Source organism: Penicillium waksmanii, assembly GCF_028829765.1.
Source record: "Penicillium waksmanii strain IBT 27052 chromosome Unknown utg000001l:1.0-4852451.0:1.0-4856178.0, whole genome shotgun sequence".
Classification (NCBI taxonomy): domain Eukaryota; kingdom Fungi; phylum Ascomycota; class Eurotiomycetes; order Eurotiales; family Aspergillaceae; genus Penicillium; species Penicillium waksmanii.
Genome location: NW_026643248.1, coordinates 2,820,256 through 2,836,366, shown reverse-complemented (window position 1 = coordinate 2,836,366; position 16,111 = coordinate 2,820,256). Strand labels below are relative to the sequence as shown.

At 51.5% G+C, this 16,111-nt stretch overlaps 5 protein-coding genes across 5 annotated transcripts; 3 read left to right on the top strand and 2 right to left on the bottom strand.

Moving 5' to 3' along the window:
• Positions 1-483: 483 nt before the first annotated feature.
• N7481_001032 (signal recognition particle subunit SRP68) lies at positions 484-2,440 on the top strand (the record flags this gene model as incomplete). Its single annotated transcript, XM_057260251.1, has 3 exons — positions 484-674; positions 752-1,879; positions 2,029-2,440. 3 exons carry the CDS (start codon positions 484-486, stop codon positions 2,438-2,440), a joined length of 1,731 nt encoding a protein of 576 aa, XP_057128083.1.
• An 897-nt stretch (positions 2,441-3,337) lies between these two features.
• erg5 (C-22 sterol desaturase erg5) lies at positions 3,338-5,200 on the top strand (the record flags this gene model as incomplete). Its single annotated transcript, XM_057260250.1, has 4 exons — positions 3,338-3,458; positions 3,586-3,736; positions 3,842-5,090; positions 5,165-5,200. The coding sequence occupies 4 exons, from the start codon at positions 3,338-3,340 to the stop codon at positions 5,198-5,200; spliced, it is 1,557 nt and encodes a 518-aa protein (XP_057128082.1).
• Positions 5,201-6,110: 910 nt separating this feature from the next.
• N7481_001030 (rhodanese-like domain-containing protein) lies at positions 6,111-6,924 on the top strand (the record flags this gene model as incomplete). The annotated part of the gene is made up of 2 exons (XM_057260249.1): positions 6,111-6,398; positions 6,556-6,924. The coding sequence occupies 2 exons, from the start codon at positions 6,111-6,113 to the stop codon at positions 6,922-6,924; spliced, it is 657 nt and encodes a 218-aa protein (XP_057128081.1).
• Positions 6,925-7,519: 595 nt separating this feature from the next.
• N7481_001029 (putative mitochondrial translation initiation factor IF-2) lies at positions 7,520-10,804 on the bottom strand (the record flags this gene model as incomplete). Its single annotated transcript, XM_057260248.1, has 4 exons — positions 7,520-7,763; positions 7,824-9,769; positions 9,798-10,310; positions 10,373-10,804. 4 exons carry the CDS (start codon positions 10,802-10,804, stop codon positions 7,520-7,522), a joined length of 3,135 nt encoding a protein of 1,044 aa, XP_057128080.1.
• Positions 10,805-11,418: 614 nt separating this feature from the next.
• thtA lies at positions 11,419-15,439 on the bottom strand (the record flags this gene model as incomplete). Its single annotated transcript, XM_057260247.1, has 5 exons — positions 11,419-12,873; positions 12,928-13,097; positions 13,152-14,703; positions 14,768-14,882; positions 14,931-15,439. The coding sequence occupies 5 exons, from the start codon at positions 15,437-15,439 to the stop codon at positions 11,419-11,421; spliced, it is 3,801 nt and encodes a 1,266-aa protein (XP_057128079.1).
• Between the last annotated feature and the right edge of the window lie 672 nt (positions 15,440-16,111).

Here is a 16,111-nt window from a genome sequence, read left to right as displayed (position 1 = left end):
TGGAATAACACTGAAGTCACCGAGGATGATCGACAGGCTGCATTATATCGTATAATATGGTCCTAAATAATGCACATCCAAGTCAGACGCCAATGATTTCATGGTAGAGTGGGTTTTTCCCTGTCTCCTTCTCTCTCCGCAGCATTCAAACAAGCTGTTCCGAGAGATGATGGTGCCATACATACCGCGAAAAAATAGAAAAAAATCAATTGATCTCAGCACGCGACCTTGAAATGAAAGCTCGAGACTTCCAACTTCAAGACAAAATGCAGAATCCAGGTGGAGAGAACCACGAGCAGTGTAGCTCGATGGGATCGAGAAGAACGGGAGCAACAAACGTTGAAAGATTGGAAATTGCCGGGCTGCACGTCGGCCCATTCATTTGGCCGAATTGGGGTACCGCCTTTCTACCCACCACAACTCCGCCCAAGGCCAACTTGGCTACTCCAGGAACTCCCCCTCCATTCCGATCAGCCCACCATCATGGAGATCACCGATTTCGTTTTCAAAGAGCGTGAGGATCTTCTCCTTGTCGGCGACTACAATGCCTATCGGGCACACGCCACCCGCAGACTGCACAAACTCCGCAAGAAGTTGGGCCAGGCCACCCCCAAAGGCCGCAAATACACAGCTAAACCTGCTGTGACCCCCGAGAATGTCGGGACCAATGTTTCGTATGTCTTTTCAATTATGCTGTGGATATTCAAGAAGGAGTGAAGAACTTTTAGGCTGACTCCCGCTGCTTGTCTAGATATGTACACCTATTGCTTTTGGGATCCGAACGAGCCTGGGCGCAAGCCATGCATATGAAGTCGACACACTCCGCAGATCCAGATGCGAAAGGAATTGCTGGCGCCACCAGACGTCATATCATTTCGCGATTGAACAAAGCTAAAGGATATGCGCAGCACCTAGTGGACCTGCTGCACGAGCAATCCGCCACCGGTGCGAGCGACATTGATATTCTTGAGGCGCGGGCATATTTTGCTACAATCTCTGGAGCTCTGTGGCTGGAAAAGCGACGATGGGAACAGTGCCTGCACGACTTTGCCATTGCCAGAGTCATTTATACGGCTTTGGGACAGAAGGTCAAGAAGGATGCTTTCCGGGACTTGCTCACCGGTACCGTTGACCCGAGTCTGCGTTATGCGGCTTACCAAATGAAGCTACCACGCTCAAAGCCCACCTCCTCTCTTGCGATTGAATACTTCCCATCCGACTCGAATATTCGCTCGGAGGTGGAGAAGATCGACCCTTCTTGTCTGGCTGAGGAGGCCGCAGGTACACGGAGAACTGCCGAAGGCGAGGTGCAGAAACTACCCGAGTCTGTAACATGGCGGTCGCGCACTGTTCCTCTGGACGATGCCTCTATCTCTCAGGCTTTGGCTGCTGCTTCGGCCGCCGAAGGATGTCTCTCTGCTTGGCTATCCGATGAGGGCAAGTCAGCTTCCGCTAAAGATCAGGCTGCCGCATACGATAATGTCATTATCGCCAGTCAGGATGCGGTCGATGCTACGAAAACTGCACTCGATGACCTTACCAGTGAGGGCGTGGATCCCGGCGATAAACGCATGCAGGCACTGCAGATCACTCGGACCGCTGTCAACTACGAGCTTGTTGGCTGGCGTATTGGACGCAACCGTGTGCTGTGCGGCGAGCAAGATGGTCTTGTATTTGGCGAGGAACAGACGACCCACGGCAGGACTGTCAAGCGTAATGCAGGCAATGGCAAGAAGCTGAACAAGCTCCGCGAACGAGTGGTACTATACGATTCGACTCTGCAAAGTATCGACTTCATTCTTGAGCTGCCGGGAGTTGCAGCCGACTCGGCATTTGTACAGGATCTGGAGGCGAAGCGCCGCTATTTCCGGGCTCTGAGGTACGCCATTTATTTCCCCGCATTCCCTATCCAGCAGTTCACTAATCTAATGTCTGGCTAGATCTTTGGCCGTCGGACGGTCTCACGGTGTGCTGGGCAAGCCTACTGAGGCACTTGCCCTTTTCGCTCAAGCTTTGGACTTGTCTCAGTCTGCGGCGCCGTCTGCATCGGCAGAATCACAGGGGCTTCCCCGTCTGGGATGTCTCTCGGGCACAAGCAGGTGCCCTAGAGACCGCACTGCGCGGACTGGTCGCCCGGTATCGGGGATTGGTCACTCTGGAGCGGCTAGAAGCCCAATCCGGCTCCGGCCAGCAACGCCCACTTGTCGAGCGCCTGCACCAGTTCCAGCAAGGAACCGACCTCGGCAACCTTGTGCCGTACCCGCCGCAGATGAAGCCGGTGCCGGTGAAGCCTTTGTTCCTGGACGTTGCATGGAACTACCTCGAGTATCCCCACGAGGGTCAACAGCAACAGGCGGCCCCAGTCCCGGCGCCAGCGGCAGCGGCAGCGGCAGCAGGGGAAGAGAAGAAGGGACGAGGATGGTTCGGATTCGGACGGTGAGCAGATACCTTATGTGTCATGTGTCATGTATTTATTTCATGGAATCGATGAATTGGAGGGGTATCCTCTAGTCTGCCCACACATCTAGCCATGGCCATTCCCATTCCCATTCCCATGCTACTCGTAGGTATATCTAGATCTAGATCTGTCCCTGCATGTCTGTCCACCAATCATAGTCGGTCCTTAGTCATTCCACGTGACCCAGCCCCGGGACAAACTGGAGCCGAGTCACGCTATCCCCAAAAGCCCTACTAAGCAGTATTCGTAGTATGTCCAGAGTACAGAACACAAACAACAATTGTTAGTTACCTTGGCTATAGTGGATGTTGCCTGTTAGGCGGGGTCATTCTACTGCAGTAAATATCGTGTTTCTGTTGTATTGCATTGTATGATGTTGTACGGAGTAAGCATATTCGAAATGTTGGTGGACTCCAATCTACACGGTACATTACTGTACGGGGAATGAAGTATGGCGAGTACGGAGTCGAGAAAATGAACACACGACTCAGATCCAATGGGACTAAAATTCATAAAAGGCGTTCCTGTTCATTTCAATCCAGCTGCACAATCTCCCATGGTGGGTCAATCAGGCCATAGTATGCTACTCGTAAGGATAAAATAATAATGGCTCGATAGTCATTCGTGGCTCGCCCAGCAACCGGGACTCGGAATTGGCGCTCCCGCCCCTGACCGATTGGAATTTCCCTCTCCCCCCCCCCTCTCCACCCACTCGCGCGCGGTGATAGTCCGGTTCTTTGGTCACTGCTTTTTTTTTCCTTTTCTGTTACTCGGTCTCTCTTTACTCAAAAAAAAATATAACCTTAAGAGGCCTCTTCTCTGTGGCCTTACCGGACATCATGGTCAATATCACAGGGAGTTTCGTCTCGCCATCCGCCGATGCGACGATTTCCCCCCCAGCTGTTTGCGCCAGCGGGTCTTATCGCCTCCGTGCTCGATGGCTTCACCATCTGGAAGTTCCTGGTGACTCTCTTCGTTGGCGCCGTCGTCTACGATCAATGTATGTGTGATCCGTCCCATCCGAAATCCGAGTCGAGTCTCTTTCGACAGACTCTGTCCCGTCTTGGTCTCGTGGCGCGTCTCAAGATGAAAATATGAATCTAACATGCAATTTCCCCCTTTTCTAGTGAAGTATCACTACCTCAAGGGCGCAATCATCGGACCTGCCTATAAGATCCCCTTTATGGGCCCGTTCCTGGAATCTGTCAACCCCAAGTTCACCGAATATAAGGCCAAATGGGACAGCGGCGAATTGAGCTGTGTCTCCGTCTTCCACAAGTGAGCCTCCCCAAAAATCTGTCCCTCAGGACAATGGCCTTGCTGCTTGATGCTTCCACAGCACCCAGTGCCATTCTCGGTATCAATTGACTAACCGTGCGCCAGGTTCGTCGTCATTGCCTCGTCCCGTGATATGTCCCGCAAGATCTTCAACTCGCCCGCCTATGTCAAGCCCTGTGTCGTGGACGCCGCCCACAAGCTTCTCGGAAAGACCAACTGGGTTTTCCTTGATGGCAAGGCTCACGTCGACTACCGCAAGGGTCTCAATGGCCTGTTCACCCGCCAAGCTCTGTCCTGCTACATGCCCCGCGTCGAGGAGGTCTTCAACGACTACTTCCAGCGTTTCCTCGATAACTCTGCCAAGCTCGAGCACAAGCCTACTCCCTGGATGCCTCAGTTCCGTGAGCTGATGACTGCCCTGGCCTGCCGCACCTTCGTCGGCTACTACATGTCCGAGGAGGCTGTCCAGAAGGTCGCCGACGACTACTACCTGATTACCGCCGCGCTCGAGCTGGTCAACTTCCCCATCATCCTGCCCTATACCAAGACCTGGTACGGCAAGAAGGCCGCCGACATGGTCCTTGACGAGTTCTCCAAGTGTACCGCCAAGTCCAAGGCTCGCATGGCTGCCGGTGGTGAGGTTTCCTGCATTCTGGACGCCTGGGTCAAGGCCCAGCAGGACTCTGCCAAGTACCGTGAGAAGATTGAGAAGGGTATCCCGGTTGAGGACTCTGAGAAGCCTGCCCAGGTTCTCCGTGATTTCTCTGACTTTGAGATTGCCCAGACTATCTTCACTTTCCTTTTCGCCTCCCAGGATGCCACCAGTGCCGCCACCACCTGGCTGTTCCAGCTCTTGGCTGACCGTCCCGATGTTCTGGAGAAGGTCCGCGAGGAGAACCTGCGCGTCCGTCACGGTGACCGTAACACTGGTATCTCCCTCGAGTTGATCGATCAGATGACTTACACCCGTGCCGTCGTCAAGGAGACCCTCCGCTACCGTCCCCCTGTCATCATGGTCCCTTATCTCGTCAAGAAGGATTTCCCCATCACCGACAAGATCACCGTTTCCAAGGGTTCTATGATCATTCCTTCCGTCTGGCCCGCCACCCACGACGAGGATGCGTACCCCAACGCCGACTCCTTTGAGCCTGAGCGCTGGATCACCGGTGATGCCGAGCAGCAGTCCAAGAACTTCCTGGTCTTCGGCACCGGTCCCCACTACTGCCTGGGCCAGAACTACGCCGTCTCCTCACTGATTGCCATGATCGGCAAGGCCAGTCTGGAGATGGATTGGGAGCACTTCCCCACTGCTCAGTCGGAGGACATCAAGGTGTTCGCCACAATTTTCCCCCAGGTATGCATAATCCCTTACATCTCTGTAAATCCCCCACATGATGAAAATACAATCACTAACCACTCGATACGCAGGATGACTGCCTTCTGAACTTCCGCCCCGCGCCCTAAGCAACCCCAGTCTCCAAAGTAAAAAGCATGAATTTGAACCCGGCCCTGACATCCGGATAGAAGGGCTCGCTCACGTTTCAACAAGTCCTTTTCTGTCCTGGAGATGGCGGGGCCTGTTCGAACATTTCTCTTCTCTTCTCTTCTCGATTTGATTTGGCCGACGTGGCAGATCCCTCTTGTGTAAAGGGGTCCCCTGTCCTGGCATTTGGCCTCGCATTGGGTTGCACTTTGAGGACAAAGTTATCACCCTTATACCCCGCGTCCCGTGTCCTGTTTCCATTATGTGTTTATGACTGCGGCCCGTGTGGGCACGCTGCGATGGAGCATTACCGGGGTTCTTCATTTCTTCTTCCCGGGCTCGAAATGGCCACGAGCCGTGCACATTAGAATAATATTAATAATTTTTTTTTCGATTCATGTTTTCTTTGATTGATTGTAAATAATTTAATTTGCAATAGTAGACTCGCCAGTTCCTTCAATGGAAAATCATGCATGAATTCCAACTTGAAATGTCCACCTAGCTCGTAGATATATATTCGCACTCCACGGTCTACTGATGAGGGCAGAAATGTCAGGTGCACAATTGCCTGCTGAAGCCTACCCCGTGAACCAGGTACATACTAGTAGTAGGTGGGTAGTACGTACTAGAATCAGGACTCTAGCTTGGATACCCCCAAATTGAAATACGGTCGCGAAAACAGTATTTTGATATATACTGTCATACTATAGACGAGAAGTCAACACGAGTCATGCGACACAATCATTATCTGCTTCAAAATACTTAACTAGGAAGGCGGTCACAACCGACACTAGCACTGACATCACCAGTACTATCGTAACCCCAACATCGACCTCACCTCCGCGGACTTTCACACCAGCCCCAAAAACCCCCCCTCATAAAATATAAGTCATGGCATCCGCATTCCAATCCGCTATCCGGCGCTCAGCCAGCACTATATCCTCCAAAGCCATCAAAACACCAACCCGCCAATTCCTCCGCTCAACCTCGGCCCTCCCGCACTCCGCAACAACCCGAGGCCTAACCTCCCTCTCGCGCCGAAGCGCACTCACAGCGCAGAACAAGCAATATCAAATCCAAACCCAACAGACTCGAGCCCAGATCCGCTGGTCAAGCAACCAGTCCAAGCCCGAAGCTGACCCTGAACAAATTAACTTCCGACAATGGGGATTTGAAGAGGTACGTCGAACTTGAACCACTAGTACACTTGTATTGTACCTCAGTACCTATACAACACTACCCCATCCCTCCCTCTCTTCCAAAGCAAAAGAAAAGAGACACCCCGGGACCATCACCAGAAACACCCCCACTAACTTGAACCTTCTTAAAACCACAGATAACAGCAACCCTCCCATCAACCTCGCCCTCCCCAACCCACACCCCAATCCTAATCGACGTCCGCGAACCCGCCGAACTAGCCCAAGGAATCATCCCGCACGCCCTAAGCATCCCACTCGCCTCCCAGCCCGACGCAATGTATCTCACGCCAGACGAGTTCGAGATGCGCTTCGGGTTCCCCAAGCCATCTGCTGATGGCGAGACGCAGCTTGTCTTTTACTGCAAGGCTGGTGTGCGCGCTGATGCTGCGGCCCGGTTGGCTGTTCAGGCTGGGTATGATGCTGAGAAGATTGGGGTTTATCATGGGAGTTGGTTGGATTGGGTTAAGAATGGGGGGAAGGTTGAGGTTTGGGATGGTGATCAGTAGAGTTGTGTAGAGTAGTGCCAGTGAGGGTGGATCTTTGTTTTACTTATTTCATTTATGGGATGCTTTTCTCTATGGATCGGAAGGTACTTTGTGTTCTTGCTAAGTGATGGTTATGTGAGAGGGGTTGTTCATACTTTTTCGAGTGGGGAGATATCAAACTGTCAAAGGAAGGAGGTATAGGCTAAGTCACTGTATGATACGGAGTCCAGATCTAACAAGATTCATTAAAAAAGCAGCTATAACAAAAATAATCTGGTAAGAACCAGGCCTCATTCCCTATTCATGTACAGGTGCCTTTCCTCTTTGTCCCTGTCCAAACGTTCAAGTCGTAGTCGTTCATGGTTATGTCCATATCGCAAGCAAAAAAAAAAAAAACACAGAAAACTTTTCTTCTCTCGCTTTTGGATGGATTTTGTCATATCTCGACATTCTCATTCGTTGGTCTTTTGAGAAGATGCCGCACCGGGATGATGCCGTGATCAGGGCTGTGGTGGGAGGAGCAGGCCTGGCAATAACGAACGGGGTGTGACCGCAACTGAAGCATCGCTAATGGAATACTTATCGAGCACCTGCATTGTTGGCCGAGGATTCACGATCAGGGGATGTCGAAGAGAGGCTTGAGCTTCTTAACCAATCCCCACTCCTCCATGGTGACGTCGGCACGGTAGAACTCCTTCAGAGTATCGATACTCCGTCGCGAGATGGCCGAGTACAGAGTGTCAGTCTCTTCGAGGTGACGGCCGTACATGGGCTGGTTCGCACCCTCGATCTTGATAGCAACGGAAGGTTGGCCCTTCTTACAGATAGGGATGGCCTTGTGGTCACGCTCGAGCGATGTCCTGCAGTGATGGAATTAGTACTGTGGAATGGGGATAGAGGAGCTTGTGTTAGGAACTTACACTCTGCCAAGTTTAACAATTTCTTTGACGCCGCTCGCGTTGGTTCGCACGGCCGCGAGAGGGGTGTGGAGACGCAGGCTGCCCTCAATGACATCGATACCGATGACAATAGGGTCCGTCTTGTTGAAGACAGCAACAGGGCGAATGATACAGGGGAAAACAGCGTGCAACTTGCTCTCCTCCTTGCGCTTTTCGGCTAGCTCGGCCATGTGGGCGGTGAAGTTATCGAAGAGATGATAGATAATATCGGCAGTGAAGATCTTGACACCGACATCTTGGGCGTAGGCGGCGGCATCCTTGTCAACCTTGACATCGAAGCAAAGCATGACAGCGTATTCCTTAGCCTTCTCCAGCATGGTTCCTGCCATCATCACGTCACGCTTGTAGACAGGACCAATGGAAATGTTGGCTACGGGAATCTTGGAGACGCGCAGGAACTCCAGAAGAGCCTCGAGGGAACCAAGGGTGGAAGCCTGAACAGTGACACCACGGTTATCGGTGGCGACCTTGCTGAGCAGGGCCTCCAGATCGGACATGACTTCGTCCTCAAGGTCCTCCTCGTCATCATCGGGACCGACGACCATCAGGCGAGAACCAGCAATGGCGTGTTCAAGGTCGTTTGCAGCAATCTTAACACCAAGGGCGGCCTTGACCTCCTTGTTGTGGACATACTGCGACTTCAAGCGCAGTTCCTTGAGCGGTGCGGGAGTCAACAATGCACGGATATTTGTGGTGATAGGCCCATTGGTACCGCAAAGAACCACACGATCACCCTCGCGCAGGATACCGTTGGACAGGACCACGTCAATGGTGGTACCGAGACCCTCGATAACCTTCACTTCCAGAACAGTACACTCAACTTCTGACAGGTACATCAGCGAGTTGGTCATACGCTCCTGAGACAGGGAAGTCAGAAGCTTCAGCATGTCAGGAACACCCTCTCCAGTATGGGCGGATGTCGGGACAAGCGAAACATTACGCGCCAAGCTCTTGTTCTCGAAGAATAGCTCGGAGTTGAAACCCTGCTCGGCGAAAGCCAGCTTAGTGGCCTCCAGACGAGTGCGGAACTCGTTCTGAACGCCCTTGTTCTGCATAGCCAGACTGTCCTCGAAACCGTTGTTGTCAATCTTCTTCCAGCCGTACAGACGATCGATCTTGTTCAGTGCGACGATGAAAGGAGTCTTGCGGTCACGTAGCAGACGCATGGATTCGAGAGTTTGGGGCTCAAGTCCGTGCATGATATCGACGACCAGAATGGCAATGTTACAGAGCGAGGAACCTCGCGAACGCAGGTTGGAGAAGGACTCGTGACCAGGGGTATCGATAATCAGCAGACCGGGCACCTTAAATTCGAACTTGCCATCCTTGTTGACAACGTTGGTCTTCTGCTTCAGAGCATCAACGGGGAAATACGTAGCACCGATCTGCTGGGTGATTCCGCCCGCTTCGCCTTCTTGCACGTTGGTTTGGCGAATCTTGTCCAGCAGCTTGGTCTTTCCGGTATCGACGTGGCCAAGAATACAGCAGATAGGCGAGCGCAGGTTATCCTTTGAGCGGGCAGCCAGGGCCTCTTCGTGCAGCCTCTTTCTGCGCTCTGCGGCCTCGGCCTTCCTCTGTGCGATGGCTCTCTGGTTGGCACTTTGCTCCTCATCTTCCGAGGAGTCCTCATCAGAAGAGTCATCGTCAGAATCCTCCTCGGAATCTTCCTCGGAATCTTCCTCCTTGGGTTCCTCGGCCTTGGGAGCGTCCTTCTTGTCGCCCTCTTCTTCGTCACTGGAAGCATCCCAGCTATCCTTCACATCATCATCTTCAGCGGCAGCCTTCTCCCAGTCATCCACAGCATTGCTGTCCTCAGCAGGAGCGGCGGCAGCGGCAGCGGCAGCGGCAGCTTCGGCCTTGGCCTTTTCTTCGGCCTCCTTTTTGCGGCGAGCGTCCTCAGCCTCACGCTGAGCGCGAGCACGTTTCGGCGGCAGCCTCAAGATCTTCCTCTTGCTTCTTACCGCCCTTCTTCTTGTTGTTGTAGACAGGACGCTTCTTCTCAGCACCGCCCTCCTGCAGACCCGCGACTGAAACACCAGATGCAAGCATCTGCTTCATGCGCATCTCAGTCTTTTGCTGGGCCTCCCTTTGAGCCTTGGTGAGAAGCTTGCCCTCCTTGCGGAGCTGTTCCTTCCTCTCGCGCTCCTTCTCCTTCTTAATAGCACGAGCAGCCTCACGCTTCTTTTCTTCCTCCTCCTCCAGCTTCTGGGCGGCTTCTTGGGCCGCCTTATCCTCGGCCGCAATGCGTTCCTCCTCCTCGCGCTGTTGACGGAGAATCTCCTGTTGCTTTTGCAGGGCTGCCAGGTGCTTAGGCAGTTTTCGGCCCTTACCAGCGGGCTCTGAAGCAGCAGCGGCAGCAGCAGCATCCGCTTCCTTCTTGGCGTCGGCGGCAGCCTTTGCCTCTTCAGCCTTCTGTTGGGCAGGAGTAATCTTCTTCTTTGAGGCGGCCTATTGATAATAGATATCCAATTAGCAGATTCCTAGGCACTGGATTCATTTAATAACCATACCTGTTCCTTCTTACGGGCCTTCTCGCGCTCCTTCTTCTCACGCTCCTTCTCCTTCTTCGACTTCACACGGAATTCGCCCTCCTCGGGCTCACCTGCGGCCGGGGTAGCAGCAACCTCCTTCACCTGCTTCTTGGGCTTTCCAGCAAAGACGTCATCCTCATCGAAAGTACCCTCCTCGGGCTCCTTGCTGGCAGCGGGGGCGACTTCAGCATCTTCGCCCTCCACAAAGTCATTGGTTTGCTTGCCCTTCTTAGCCTTCTTGGCCTTGTTCTTGCGAAGAGCAGCCATCAGGCCACCGGCGGGGGCCTCCTCCTCATTCCCATCGCCGTTCTCGGGCTCTTCGGTGGGAGCATCGACAGCCGGGGCCGACTCGCCGAGATCGGCCTCCCAGTCCTCCTCTTGCTTTCTGCCTCCCTTCTTCTTGGGCGCCATTTTGTGTTTGTGGGGGATGTGGTGGTTTGATGTAGGGGTCGAGGGGTGATCAAAGGACCGTAGTGATCGCACAAACGGAGCTAACCGTTCGTTTGCGGGTGGTGAAGAATCGTGGTCGAATCACGAACCGCGAAGAGTAAAAGACGAGTCGAAGACTTCGATCTTAAAGTCCCCAGAAAAGAAAGGCTGGTAGTTCACCAAGGGAGTGGGGTGGGGGAGAAAAAGAATTTCGGGAAGGGAATCTCAATGTTTCAATGGGTCGAGGTTGATGGTGGGGAACGTCTGATTTCACCCAAGGTTGCCACGAACACACGAGGCGAATCTTGTACGAGTAGTAGTAGTAGGATTGAGCAAGAATGAGCTAGCTACCTTAGCTACCTTATACAAAAAGATTCTATCTTTTAATAGCTTCAATGATTCTTATGGAATTTTTTTATTTTCATTTTCAAAGTTGTGTTCCTTTCATTCACCTCGCTAATCGTGATCATCTGACTTGGTCTCAGAATGGGAAATGGCCTACACCCAGTATACTATTCTTGAGTGATAACTAGGTACTAGTAAATATAAAAATCAAAATACGGTGGCATTATGAGGATCTTTTGCTATCTCGGGTTTCAGATGGTAACATGTAGGAGTCGCTGGAGCCATGCCATGATGGACTTGAGATAATGCTCATCATCAACGTCCAACACCGAATACGCTAAATCTCGTAGTCGATTCTGGAATGACATTGCTGAATCTTCAGGAGAAGAGTCTAGCGATGCTACCAAGTCCTCAAACGCCTTCGTGCCACGCTGGGCTAGCCGACCCAGGACATCCCCGTCAACCTGAGTGTTGTCTTTCTCTGGTTCTCTATACGAGGCCGTTCGTCGTCGTCTGGACCTAAATCCAGAATGCCGCGATCTGAGACCAGTTTCACCACGAAGACAGATAACTTGTAAAAGCCATAGTAAGGTCATTTCATCCTTTTTGACGACCTGGAATCGATAGAGTGCACCACTGAGAGCGAAGCCGTAAACGGCGCTTCCCTTGGACCAACCAGAGACACGCGAAAGCGAGTTCGAATCGGAAGAATCTCTTGAGTCCAAGACAAACTTGAGAATGGAGTCGGGCAGCTTGTTCTCTGCCGTTAGTGGCGTCGTGAAACCTCGGTCGCGGAAATCCCTTGGTGATAGCAAAGGCGCTCGAATCCGTCCGCCACGGCTGCTCAAGAACACCATGGGCTTTTCCCCAAGACAGATCTGGTGGGCCATTCCATCATTCTGCTGTAGATCCCAGGCATGGCTGATCAAGCGCCCATCCTGGACTTCGTAGACGAGGAAACCGTTACGTGCTGTTGTGACGAAGACAAAGGATTCGTAAGTCGTGATTCCAACTACAGAGGATGGAGCTGGCCGTGAAAAATTTGGAGCCCATCGTGTAGTAGCACCCTTAGAACTCAGTGGAATGATTACTTTCCCTGCCCCAATTATCAGACTATCCCCGTAAGGCGCTATTGCCCGCACAGGGCCAGGCATATCGTGCACATGCTTTGTTGCACATTCAATTCTGGAGGGGTTGGCAGGAGATGCGCTTGCTCGCATGATGATGACTCGCCCCTTGGGAGGCTCGTCAGAATCAAGTGCCGCAAGCGAAGTTCCAATAGCGATAAGGTGAAATTTATTACCGTCCTTTTCGAAAACCCAGTCCAGAATACAAGTGATTATCTCTCCGGCGGCACTGTGACCTTTCCACGATCTTTCGTTGTTCGGCTGCAGATTTGTTTGTAGGTTTGGATCCACGAAGTCGAGGTATGATCGTGTGGTTTTCTCAAGAGGGGCTTGCTCATCCTCTATTTCGGTGATATTGTATGAGACGATGAGACTCCTGAGATGTTCGGAATACGCCAGCTTGCTAGGATTCCCGGGTAAGCCAATCCTTCGAGGAACCATTTTGGCCTCTTGAGTTAGCGAGCAGATGAGAAGATCACCATCTGCAAAGCAATAGAGATTCTCGAGGATCGGTGCTGTTTCTTGCCCGCGAGTATTGGCCAAACTAAAACCATGTAATGTCACGGGGGAATAGGCAGGCTAGTTCATAGTCAGTTTTGTTTATGCCTGACAGGAAAAAGAATTCGAACTCACGCTAATCTGGTCTGTGATCCAAACTCGCCAAAGAAGACATTCCCCTGGAAGGTTAGGACTGTATGACACCCTCCAGAGTTCATCACCACATGTGAACAGGGCAAAGGAACCTTGACTTTGAAGTCGGAGGGAGGTTCTTCCAATGTTCCATGACTTTTGCTGTTTGAAACCTAGCAATTTTCAAATCAGCATGCACTTCCTTTTCGTGCGATTGGGTACCTTACCTATTATGCTGCCATTCTCAAACCCGATCTCAAACGGGACCAGTATACCACTTCGAAGACCGCAAAGTAGAAATGCATGTGGTTTTCCTTCCCAGGCGACTTGTATCATGGCTAGACTCTCGACCGCATTAGAGATATCTTGATCTCGTTCGATGGATAACTGCTGCTCCAAAAGGAATGAAATATTCCCATTATCAACCCTGAATACCATCACATTGCCATCACCTGTGCCCATGAATATGAGGCCGCCACTTCCTGCTGCCTCAAATGTATTGATCGAGAGACATACAGGCTCCCTCTGAATCTCAAATAGTGGTCCCAAATTCAGTCGAGCTTCGTCTGGTGTAACAACGAGTTGGCTGAATTGAAGCCCTAGTCTGTTTTGATACCTTACGGCAGTGACTACCGCTGAACTCGGTCCATCCACAAAAACGGCAGCAATTGTGGATCCGGGTTCATGAGGAATACTAGTGTTCAAAGACATCATTCCAGGGACGAACAAGTGGGTGGCCTTTTCTGTCACTTGGATAAGCACACCCTCGGGGGTGCAGCCGGCTGAAAGTGTTTGAGCAGCATTATCAAATCCCGTGTCCTCTTCGTGTAGGGCAGTGATCCCTTCCTCCATGTTTGGCTTCATTGAAAGTAGGAGTGTCGAGAGAGGATCTGAGAGCAGCACGTAGATTTCAAGATTCACTTCGTCGATCATCACCCACATATCTCGGATGCTCAAGAATTGCTCTAGAGGAGTTGTGGTACCCAATCGGGCCTCAATCCCATACCGGAGCTCATGAAGCGCTCCATTCGAAGACGGAGAGCTAACGAAAAGGCGTTTGCGAGGCACGTCTAGTCCCAATCCGTCCCTAGAATCCGGAACCATAACAGCGTCGATAATGGGAGCCCAGTTGAGGAATTGCTGTATACATCTCGGGGGACATCTGGCCTCGACTTCGAAAAGTCCACCGTCAGACATGTTCCCAGATGCAAGGATAAAGTCGCAACCTTCATGGCCCATGTCAAGGAAGGCAAACCCGGTGTCGACATGAATATGAACTTGGCCTAGAGTACAGTGGTTTTCGAGATTCCCCTCATTGCCGAACTCAAGGAGATGAATCCAACCGTCTTCTCGAGCGAGATAAATTCCATCTTTTTGCTGACTGTAAAGCCAGTTGCGTGCAGGCCTTGTCCATCGAGTCCAGAGAGAAACCTCTTTTATGACATCTCCATCGGGAATAATCGGCTCATAACCGATCCGGTTTGAGGGGCCACTGCGAGGGTAGACTGCCATAGACGACGAGCTAATGACCAAAAAGGCAGACCCTTTGGTCAATGGGACAATTGTGCTCGGCAACCTGTCCTCCTTGTGGAGCCTGAAATTGTTTTTGCGCGGGTTATTCAAAGAGGATGAATCTTTCTCGTTCCATTCGTAGATCTCAGCAAAGGTCTGGCCATCTCTAGCCACAATGAGAAGTAGGATTATTTTCTCATCTGAAGGTGTCCTTGGGTACAGAAACTCCATGAACAGAATATTGCCGTCAATTCTGTAAAAGCTCTCCTATAGATTAAAGTCCCGGATCAGCATCTTTTTCGGCGAGGATAGTTCAATTGCTGTGACATACCTTCTCAATTGGATCTAGCTCACCCAAGAAGACTTGTTGATCAATCACGCCAGGTGATTTAAGGAGTAAAATTCCGAAGTAATTGCTTGCTGCCCCAACTGCGACCGCACGGGCTCTAGGAAATGGTTAGCTCAGGTTTGAAAGCGGCAATTGCCCGACTTACTTTGGATCAACGGCGACGTGCTTGCCATATCTCTCGGCCAAGCTCACATCAACTGGCAGAGGGCGACGATAGGTTATAAATTCTGGTTTTGACGATATGGGGCCACGTGGACAGCATAGGAAAAGGAGTTCTTTGTAGTCGAGAGAAAGGACGAGAATTTGGGAAGGCAGGTTATCATGATGGTCGATATAACCATTACCCCTCAAAGCCGGCCCTTCATTCTTCAACTGCTGTTCCCAAGGAATTGGCGAGCCTATATCGAGAACTTTTGCCGATACTATGGTCCCGTCAAAGTCTGACATCTCCATCACGTCTTCCAGATAGCCACCATTGGCTGCTTCTTTGATCTGAAGTCGCCGGTGCCCCACGAATACAACATCGTTAAGCTTCTTACTCCGCAGACGCGCAGGAAGAATCCATTGAATGACCGGACTAGACAGAACCGTCTGGGTCAAAAGTCCCGTGGTCTCACGATCCAGCTCTGGTTGGATGCCGGTTCCCTGTGGCATCTTCGTGGCCAGGCGGGACGAAATGATGATGAGAAGAAATATCTAAACCCGTGATATTTTAGAAAATTTATCTTTGACGAGAAAAAATCATCGAGGGAACGGGCGTAACGGCCACAGAGGTGAGGTCAATATTAGGGAACAAGCCCAACTGCAGGGATGAGGCTCTCGGCGTGAGCTGAGCACAGACTCCACAGCTTGACTTGACAGTGAGCCAATCGACGAAGATACAGCCCGCGATGAGGGCCGAGAATTTTGGTGCAAAGTTGCTGTTTCCACAGTACTGCAGCGCCTAGGTCCTTGAGGGTATCCAATGATCAACTTTGCGTGGTCATGATCGAGATGTCAAAAGTACTGGTGTGGGGGCCGCTGAATCAGTTGACAGGCTTTTGGGGTTCAAAGCTTGCTGTGTATTACAGAGGCACGTCTGGATATCGCCCTGTCGACAGCGAATGTAGCCTTCACCTGCCTCTATGTGCGATAGCTTCGTCGAACTCTAGCCATCACATTAATACTCGCGAGATCCAAAGAAGTTGGAGCACCTGCAGGACTTACAGCTTCTATGGCAGAAGATGAAATTATCAGGTATTAACCCACACTATTTAGATCTGATATCCTGGTCAGATGCCGTAATAGGGAGAAGAGGTCGATATATCATGTATACCTGTATTCAAT